This window comes from Thermobia domestica, chromosome 1 (assembly GCF_964235325.1).
Source record: "Thermobia domestica chromosome 1, izTheDome1.hap1.1, whole genome shotgun sequence".
In the NCBI taxonomy this organism is placed as follows: domain Eukaryota; kingdom Metazoa; phylum Arthropoda; class Insecta; order Zygentoma; family Lepismatidae; genus Thermobia; species Thermobia domestica.
The window spans coordinates 313,406,565-313,417,427 of record NC_137454.1 but is presented as its reverse complement, the minus strand read 5'-3'; the positions used below and the strand labels follow the sequence as shown (position 1 = coordinate 313,417,427).

Here is a 10,863-nt window from a genome sequence, read left to right as displayed (position 1 = left end):
AGTTATTTGTTGTAATGTGCTACCGTCCATACCACCAGAAACACATAGATTACATTAGTCTTACGTTTCACTTCCTTAGGCAAAAGAGGCGTTATTAAAGACAGGTCCTATTGCTAACATGGGATACGACCCACGACCGGTCTTTGAGTCCAGTGCAGTTGACGAGTGCGCAGACCATCATGCGATGCTACCCCTTGAAATACAGGTCGTTTCCCGTCACACTATCTCTCCTCCAAGAGTGTTCAATTACGGGACTACGCGCTAGTCTCAGCCTGACCTACACTAGATTTCGGCCTTATGTCCAGGGGCTGCCAGAACCTATGCGCACTTGTTACTTCAACACTCATAGTTTGATAGTATGCTGTTTCTTTCGGTAGAAGTTATTTTTTAACTTAAGGTAAGTAGTTGACAGAAGGTGAATATATTAGAATTAAGCTGACGTAACAAAAATCTTTAATGAAATTTTCATGGGACTTAATTCAAAGTAATTGTTTATTTGTCTAGTTGCCTACCAACCTTAGATAGTTCAATGCTTATCTCAAGGTAAGACACTTATTTTACAATTTCTTTCGTATTCACTTCTCTAACAGATGTATTGGAAGCTTACGTTGGTAAATATAATATAACCAAACATTGATTCTAATAGAACTTCTAATTTTAAAACTTAATAGCTAATGTAGCTTAAGTTTAAATGGCTAATTGTTGCTTCAGTTGGTATTAAAATATGTAACTTACCATTAATAGTGTATGAACGGTAACTTGAATATTAATGTTCTTCATAATATCACGATTTACAAGCACTGTGAATACCCATGTACCTAGGTTTCAAAATCCCTATGAGGGCAAGGTCTCGTGCAAAAACCTGCTTTAGCCTTTGGGTTTTATTACAATTCTTCTTCATCCGTTATGAACTACTATGTTCGACGAAATTGTAGAATTTACTTCATTTAAAAGGCAAGTGAAACTATTTCAGTATGAAACATACGGGGACACAATGCTTCAATAAAGGTCCAGCAAATTTTTTGCATCTAAATTAAAAGGCTCGTCACAGGCAAGAAAACAGCGACCGAGCAAACACGTCTGTCGAGTGACTGACTCAAGTTTAACCATGCTCCAGCTAGCAATTGAGGAGTGAAGTTTAGCAGTGACTAGTAATGTAATTGTGTTTCCAGCATGGAACAGGGAACTGCAATCAAATTCTCTACAAAATTAATACAAAAAAGAGAAAAAGAAACCCATGGCTTGCTTCTGAGCACTTTTGGTCATAAAACATTATCTATGATATGCACATTTAAGTAACATAAACGCTTGTGTGAAAACGGGAAGTCTTTGAAAGACGGAATGCCCAAGCACATGAAGAGATGGCAAACCTGTGACCTCCGAGCCTCCAGGAAATCAGCAGTCCATCTTGGCATCAAGAAGACAAGTAGGCATATCACATACGATGAGTAGGGTAGAACGAAAGTAACCATTTTGTGCCTCACACTTTGAATATTGAATTAGAAAAGGCAGCGAGTATCAAGTTGGAAAGACTTCATCCTGGCAGCCAGATTTTCAAAAAAAAAAAAAAAGTTTTATCAGAAGCGAAACACGATTTTCAGATACGATACTTTTATGGAATGACAGTTACGTTGGGGTGTAAGCCTAAGGAGGCGAAGACGAACCAAAGTTCACATGCAAAATTCACTAGTGAGATTCTTTTCATTATTTTTGTTGACAAGAGTCTCATTCACGTTATTCCAGAAAGCCAGACTTCATAGAAGGGTCAATCAGACATCACAAAGTGACTCCCCAAACAAACGACTCGCGTTAGGCTACAATTAATTACCTCCGGCAATCCGAGTCTTCTGCATGGCAATGCTCCCTCCCACAATTATAACATTCTCAGGTTGTTTTTGGCTGTAAAACAGATTGCTGTAATGAAAAATTGACTACACTTGCAAGATTTGGCTCCAGAAAACTAATTTCTGTTCCTAAAGTTGAAACACCTATCGAAGCTGTACCAAGCTAAAGCCTAGCTGTACCAACGAGCTAAGTTTTATTGAAAGAAAAGATGGCTACGTAGGAAACTGAAGGGACAGCACCACCATTCTCCAGGTCTTTCATTTTGTGAATTCAATCTGGGAACTTATTGCAGCAATATGTATAATCAACAGTGTTCGTATTTTTCTTATACGTGTTTTTTTGTCAATAGAATAAAAAAATGTCAAATTCAATCATATTTGAAAAGGGCCATCATTTGGTCTTGGGTAAATTGAGGAAGATTAGAGCTGTATTATATACAATAAAAGCCAATCAACAGAAGTAACAGACTGAATATTTTGAATATCACAAAGAGCTTCAGTCAATATGTCTTCCTTGGTTTCCCGAAAATTAACTTTCATTGTCCGATGTTCTGTCACATAGAAGTTATGGAATTTCAGAATTATAGCTATTTAATATATCTAGAAGTTAGTTACCGAAAAGTTATGTATATACGACATGCAAATGCCCTACAATCTACTAAAAATTAAAATATAAGCATGTTTAATTAAAATAATTTGCTACGAAATAATTATTTCTACCTTTGGAACTTGTTCTGTATTATAACATAACTTAACAGAAAGTTATTCGAATTAGTAGAACAGACTCTTCGAACGAGAAACCGAAATAAATAACTATAAATTTTCATAAGTAACAAGAGAAAAGAATCTTGATGATGTTAATTGCATATCTGTAAGGAATGCTAACCTCTGTTTAGGTCAAAGTTATGCGAGTAGCCTCGATCATAACATTTTCAGTCGTCGAGCTTTAATAATGTTTTTTTGAGACAAATAGATTGTGATTGTGTTCGTACCTGAACAAATTTTGTGCCAATTTCACTCAATGGCTCTGTGTTACACCGGTTGTGTTACATTTCTAGTGCTACTTCAACTCCACCGTACTTTGGAGTAAAGTATTAAAATTGTAGTCGTTAAATACACAACCTGAGACGATTGTCATTTTAATAACACATCGTTATTGTTTTATATAATTTTGTCAAAAAAGTAGTTTAACAATAACGTTTTCTTTCTTATTAAAAGAATGCGATTCTTGTAGCAATAAAGTGTGATATAAATTGTTTACAAGTTGTTATGATAAACTAAATATAGTCGGTGACGAAGAGGGATATAGTGAACAAAGGAACAGAAGATGGCAGAACTTGTACTTATAGAAATGTTATCAAAAATTTAAAAAAATCAAACCCTACTGTTTTTGTGAAACATTACAGCGAATAAATACATTGCGTAAAGCTTTGATCATAGCAAAAACTAAAAAAATTACAAATTCTGAACGGAAGTTATTAGATATACATGATATACTTGGAAGGCAATGTGCACAATTAATTTATCTTCATATATTCATCATGTGTACCTTAACTACTTATTAACGTAGGCCTTTCCTGCTTCCATCATTTTCTGAATCCCTCCAGGAACAGAACATAACTTCATTTGTCAAAACAACAGCACCCTATGATGTGGCGTTCAGAGCACTGCATTTCATGTTCATCTATTTTTCTGATAACTGCGTCTTTCATACAGTTTCACCTTAACTCTGCATTGTGCATATTGCACTATGTCAAGGGAATACGAGTAAATTGTGATAGTCACCTCAGCTTTAATGTGATACTCTTGGACTTCCATCATATTATGCTTATTCCCAATTGTATGTTGTCTTCCTTCAATCACCTCTCTGTATGTCTTGGAGGCTAATCAATAAATAAATATGAAATAAATGTACACCTCTTAAACTATCCATATTTACATTTACACTACCTTTTAATTATACACCGCGATTTAAATTTGTCTAAGCAGCAATCTGAGCTTTTACCTTCACGATTGAAAGAATGGAAACTTCTTTCTCCCGATGCAAAAGTGGTAGTTTTTCGTAACCGCCGTGCTGTTTTCTCTGAACATTTCTCAAAGGAAGGTGATGTGGTTCCTTATAACATTATTTTATCCGTTATGGAGACTCTTGGCCATGTATACAGTGTAAATAAGTGCCGTCTGTTCATACATTCTAGTAAATTGACTCTCAAAGGAGTTCTTCCGCACAACCAGAACAAATTTTCTTCTGTTCCGATTGCTTACGCAGTTAACCTTAATTAGACATATGAGACTTTTAAACTATTTCTCACTCGTATCCAATGTAGCAAATATAAATGGAATATCTGTGGAGATCTAAAGGTAATTGCTATTTTGCTTGGCATGCAGCCGGGGTACACAAAGTACTGTTGCTTTCTATGCGAGTAGGACAGCAGGGACAGAAAAAAATCACTATTGTGTAAAAAAATAAATGGTCTTCTCGCAACGAACTGCTGCCTGAACATTAAAATGTCTCAAACACTCTTCTTCTTGACCATAGAAATGTGTTTACCTCCACTGCACATTAAATTGGGACTTATCAAAAACTTTGTGAAAGATATGGACAAAATATCACGTGCGTTCATGTACTTGTGACAGAAATTCCCAAAGATCAGTGATGCTAAAATGAAGGAAGGAATATCCCGCAAATTAGGGAATTAATGAATAATGAGAATTTTGTTGACTTGTTGAGTGATGTTCAGCAAATAGCATGGTTTGTCCTTTGTAACTGTATGTAAGAACTTTTTAGGCAACCATAAGGCAGAGAATTATGGCGATGTTGTACACGAACTAGTGAGATCATATCATCGTATATGATGTAACATATCACTTAAATTGCATTTCCTGAAAGACCATTTGGACTTCTTCCCGGATAAGCTCGATGCCATTAGTGACGAACAAGATGAACGCTTTCACCAGGATGTTTCTCAAATGGAAAAGCGTTATCAAGGGAAGTGGAGTGCGACAATGTTGTCTGACTATTACTGGACCTTACGACGATACTTCCCTGAGGCAAAGTTTCGAAGGAAATCCTGTAGGAAACATTTTTAAGTAAGTTTCTTAATATTTACTCACTTCTATGCTGTTCATTCCTTTGATTCCTTTGTGAACTAATAACGATTTTTAAAAACTTTATGTAAGAAACTATTGTTGTTAGATCATGTCTTTATGGCAAATACATATAATACATAAGCTGTTATAGGCATGCACAAAACCCACTTTCACATGAAAACTGAGGCCGATTGAGAAATTCTGCAACTTGATCTGGATTCAGGGCCAAATTATCTTTCAGAAACAGTTTTCGTTGTTGTGACATGAACTTTATTTTATTATTATTATTTTTTTGGTATACCAGTGTAGTTAATAGTATCTCCATGGCTTGAATTCAGAATGCTAGCTGTGGTGTTACTAACAACACAATCTGTACACTTAGAAAAATAACTGTGGTGCTGTTCCTATTTCCGCGTTCCCTCATTCATTACCCTTGGTCATTAACACTGCTGCGATTTTATTTTCACAGAGCTCAACATCGACTCTATATGTAATCGCTAATATCAGTCAGATTTGTTTTACCAGCAACATCAGAGCTTTGGTGTTCAAATAACACGCAAAAATTGTAATTATGGTAGGACCAGTGGCATGTGCTAAAATGTAGTTGTAATAAGAAATGATAACAGTGCAGCGATGAAAGAAATAGTTCTAAGAAACATGCACTGTCTTTTATCTTAATTTGAGCCATTGTTTGTTGAGAATTGGCGTTACTGGCATATTTTGCTATTTAAAAAAATATAGGTAGTTGAGGCATTTTCATAAAAATCCATTTCGTAAAAGTAATGTGCCAAATAAAAAAATCATACAAACGTTCATGAAAAGAAATCTAAGAGATCATAGTTGTCAATGCAATTCCATGTATATGTCTTTGAAATTAAACGACAGTATTTATGCAAGTTTCCCTCGATGTTCGTTGTTGGTGTAGGTAGCATGTTAAATGATAATCATAAAGCAACGTTCTTCAGAAGCAAAAAACAAACTAATCTCCTTTTGTGTACAAATAATTATGTTTGAAACACATTAAATTTTATACAATCCTTATACTTTTGGCTTCCTTCACAAAACCATTTTTTTTAAAATTATAAACAAATTATGATCTTAATTAAGCCCATATAATGTGTCCCTTCAATAAATACTGTTGCCATCCTTCTCCAGAGTAGTGACAGAGGAACGGAGAAACGGCAGCGGGGAAGAGGTGGAACATGGCGTAGGTTCTCAAAAACGAAGACTTAGAAGGTCCCTGGAGGGAGCTGAGATTTATCAATTGTTATGAAGAGAACGTAGAAGGAAAATAGCAACATGAAATTTGGTCTGCAACCTAACATTACAATTTCTTGCAGGGGACGAATAGCCTTGTTGCTGACGTTCCATTTAGCCATAATCATTCATTTATTCAACCTCCAAATTTTTTCTGCATTTCATTTTGCTTTAAAAATTCCCTCTTTCATAATTTGCTAAACGCTAATATTAAAGTTGTCTCAAACTACGAGCATTGATGTAAACTAAAATATAGTTATGGTTATTAGATAAAGTTTTAGGTATTTTCTTTATCTTTGTAATATAGATGAGTGTAAAATACTTATGCATTGTTTTGAACTAAAACTAATATTCTTGTAAACTTAAACAATTCATCCTGCGAGTTTAGCACGCAACTATTAAAATGAAACTAATACCATTATTATATTTTTTTTATTATGACGTTAACAAGATGGCTACGGTATGGTTTAATAAGATAAGGTAATTAGTTCTAATATTTAATTATAATGTTATCCAGAAGAAATACATGATATGAATCGATAGATTGCATCGAGGGCAACAAAATGATATACTTAACAGTATCTTGATGCGTAGTTTTTGAAAAAATAGAATTTTTATGGAACAAAATGTTTGTCGTTAATTGTCAAGCTGATACAATTGATAGTTTTTATTCTAGTGGAGTAGATTTGTATTTATATATATAATGATACATGAAATTATTAAATAATAGATATCATCTATTGTTATTTGATTTCCCGTAATAGTGACGCATATACTCGTATCAGTATGACATGCATTCTTAAATCACGAAGTTCTTGTAATATTCCCTTCCACTTATAGGTTATTTTTATATTACACAACTTATTCTATTGATAAATATATTTACCAAAGACATCTCTCAGCATATTTGATCAACAGAAGGTCGAGGCCCAGTTGTTGTACTTCATTAACTAAAGAGTCGTCATATTTTAATAAAGTCTATAATATTCTTTCTACAAGTAAATCATAGTATCATTTATTTTCTTTCATTTAGACTCAACGTGAAATAAAGGAAGTCTAAACCAAAAAGAAAGCAATTTTCCAAAAATGGATAACGATCGAGAAGATACATGTCTTCATGATGAAATATCTATGGGTAAGTATGAAAATACAAACTTAAGTACTAAACAAGAAAAATAAATATTCATCATCATAATAATAAGTATTTTGCCTTTATTGGCAGGTCACTTGAAGCAATTGAGAAGTTTTCATGCTGCACGGTTTACGCTAACCTCTTTGTTTTCAAATACGATTTTTTTTTGTTTTGATATCGTCCGTTAATAGTCTCCTTCGCCACCTCTCTCTCTTTCCTGTGTACCACGAAGCTGCCCAAAATAAGAATAACCCCACTCTTACCGACCAGGAATGCATAACATTCCCCACATTTAATTCAGTTAAGCGAAATACCGATAGTTAAACCATCTAGAAATAATAGTAATTAATTAAATATGCAAATATTTAGAAACAACATAAAGGCAATCTGGGATAAAGGAAAATATAACTTCCAGAAATTTCCTTTATAAATATATCCAAACTTGATAATAACAATTTTGACAATATCTGAATTGACTGAAATTAATCTCTAATCAGAATCGATTACATATATGTATATTAGCTCTATAAATGACTCACAACGATAGAATACATTCAACTAAGGCCTGTGACAAACATCTTGGCATTTCAGCTAAACGAATAAAACGCAAGCTCTGGCGTGACGTTGCCAAGTGGTAAATGGGTGTGGCTATGGGTAAGCAGACAAACTATAGAACGATCAGGTGACAAGGGATAGACGTGGATGTGTGCAAAATAAACGTGGTAATACCGCTAGCCTCTCATTTGCTAGCAGCATTTAAAGGGACCTTGGAGCGCCGCCTTCAAATGCCAAGATGTTTGTCACGCCGTTTAATCCTGTTACAATTTGCCCGAAAATTTAAGCTCGCCTTACATTTCAATTTCAACCTCCTATATAATGAACATTAATCTCTTTGATATAATAAATATAGTAGTTCTTAACTCACAAGATATTTTACAACAGTTTTGACTACAACATCTAGATATCCAACAATTTTGTAACAGTTATAGGAAGTTTAAGCTGTTTTTCCTTGACCGGTTATATACTAGTTAGCAACTGACACCTTTAAACCAACTTCAAAATCACAATCACAATAATTTCCAAACTCGCCACCAATGACGCAACATGATTTAACAACTCTAGCGGCTAAGATTTAGACTAATAAAAGATTACTGATGAGAATATATTCTTTCAAATTGAAGGATAATTACAAAAAAATAAATATCCCAGAACGCCTGCCACTATACCCTCTAAATCTCATGATGCAGTCCCTTCTTAGCCAATGTCCTAACCAGTTTCTCTTCCTCTTCTTAACAATATCTAAAATTGTTCTTTTCTTCCCTACCATTTCTAATACCCTCTCATTCGTTTTCCGCTCGATCCAGCTAATTTGATCCATTCTACTCCACACCCACATTTGGAAAGCTTCCAGTCGTGTTTAATAATTTTTGCATAATGTCCATGTTTCTGGTCCATACAGCACAATACTCCACACGAAGCATTTTATAAGACTTTTTTTCTCAATTCTTTATTCAAGGTCCCACAAAATAGTATTTTCTTCCTCCTAAAGGCTTCTTTCTCCATTCCTGTCCTTGCTTTTATTTCACGTTACACTTCATATCATAACTAATAATAGTAGTCAGGTATAGGAAACCAGTTACGTGTTCTATTTTCTCCTCTCCTACTTCTATATTTGACACCGACCCCTTCGTTCCAATTACCATGCTTTTTGTCTTTCTAACATTAATTTTCATCCCTTATTCTTCACATTTTAACAAAAATGTTACATAAATATTAGTGTAACAAAAATTAAAAGCACAGGTCACCGCATTGAACTTTCTTTCTCTCAATTCTTAACTTGAATAATCAAGCTGAAGTTATTATGAAAATGTTTATTTACGAAATACGAAAAAGAATCGTAATAGACACTTACGATAAACTGTATCAAAGACCTCCAAGAGCGAACTTTTGTATATATTATGGATTTTTTAAATGAGAAATTGCTTGTTTAAGACATATTGTTTATCGTTCCTGAGAAAATCGTCTACAAAGAACACTCCATAAAGAGTAAACCACCAGTTGTGGACTTTTCGACGCAAAATGATTTATGTTGTATATTAGAACTGTTAATTAAGCAGTGAATCAAGATCAAATTAATATATATATATATATATATATATATATATATATATATATATATATATATATATATATATATATATATATATATATATATATATATATTAAGTCAACATAGTTTTCAGCAAAAAGAACTTAAAAAAGCAAAGAATTCCTTGTGAACTTTTAAATCAAAAAAGATTTATACGAGATTGTAAGTTTCTAAAAAGACAAATTATTTATGAAATATGAAGAAAATTGCCTAAGAAATTTTTTGGGTAAACATTTCGGGAAAACTTGCCTTCAAGAATAAACTACGAATCCTAATTTTTTTAAATGGTAAATTATTTACACCATATTATGATTTATAACGCCCTCAGGGAAAGCATATCACAATAATATTTTTTATATCATAGATAGTGTTCAAATGTATTTGTCATAACTATATGCAAAAGAAATCAGAAGAGAAAATAGAAGTTACCATCTGGTAATATCACATTAAAATTCACATATCATTGCCTGCTGCTCAGATAGCTTCTCATCTGTAAATATAGTAATGTCTTTAATACGATTAATCTACCTATTTCTTTGACTTTAAATTTAACACTTGTTGCACAAATCACAATAAATATAAAACGTAATATAAAGTCCATGATAATGAATGAATAATGATTTCAGATGGAACTGAGGGCAAAGTAACAAATTTAAACACATTTTTAAAAAGTAATATGTAATTGGAGTGCTCTTGAATTCTAGTGGAAGCATAGAAACTAATCTTGTGATATGGTTAGTAGTACATATTAAAATCAAAGTGTGAGTACTCATAGTTTCTGATTCTAACCTCTTGTAAGAGGAAAATTAAGATATTAACCAACTTTCCTTTTTAATAAAAAGTGTTGAGATACATTAAATTACATGAAGATTCACCCTAGACACTGGCGCAAATCCCGGGGGGACGAGGGGGACATGTCCCCCCAATCTTGGACCTGAGGGGGATTGTCCCCCCCCAATAACCTGACTTAAAAATTGCTTTTTAGGATAAGTGTTATGATTTGTGTCCGACTGCTACAAAGGAATGTAAGATGAAATTGATTTCTCCTGGCATTTCCATTTTTTAAGAAGAATCGTATTCTGTAGTATTTCAAACTGAACTGCGTGCTGTAGTGCGTTTAGTAGCCTCATTAATATGTATTAATTCCACTTCCGCTACTTGGGCACAAATTGCAATTAATGCGAGAGGAGGATATGTCTCTCTCCTCATGCTGGAAAGTTGTCTCAGCTGTAGGTACGGGTACAAATTCCGGGGAAATGGGGAGACGTACCCCCCAACATTGGAACTGAAGGCTCTCCCAAAAATCCGATTTAAAAAGTGCTTTTTGCAGATAAGTGTGATGATTTGTATCCGACTGTCACAAAGGAAACTGAGATGAAACTTGTTTCTCT

At 33.8% G+C, this 10,863-nt stretch overlaps 1 protein-coding gene across 1 annotated transcript in view; it reads left to right on the top strand.

Moving 5' to 3' along the window:
* Positions 1–563: 563 nt before the first annotated feature.
* LOC145667850 (uncharacterized) overlaps positions 564–10,863 on the top strand; it is a 75,710-nt gene continuing 65,410 nt past the window's right edge. Inside the window, exons 1-2 of the mRNA XM_081735284.1 lie at positions 564–611; positions 7,225–7,326. Coding sequence (XP_081591410.1) covers positions 7,278–7,326 — 49 coding nt within the window. The 5' untranslated portion in view covers positions 564–611; positions 7,225–7,277. The remainder of the gene's footprint in view (positions 612–7,224; positions 7,327–10,863) is intronic.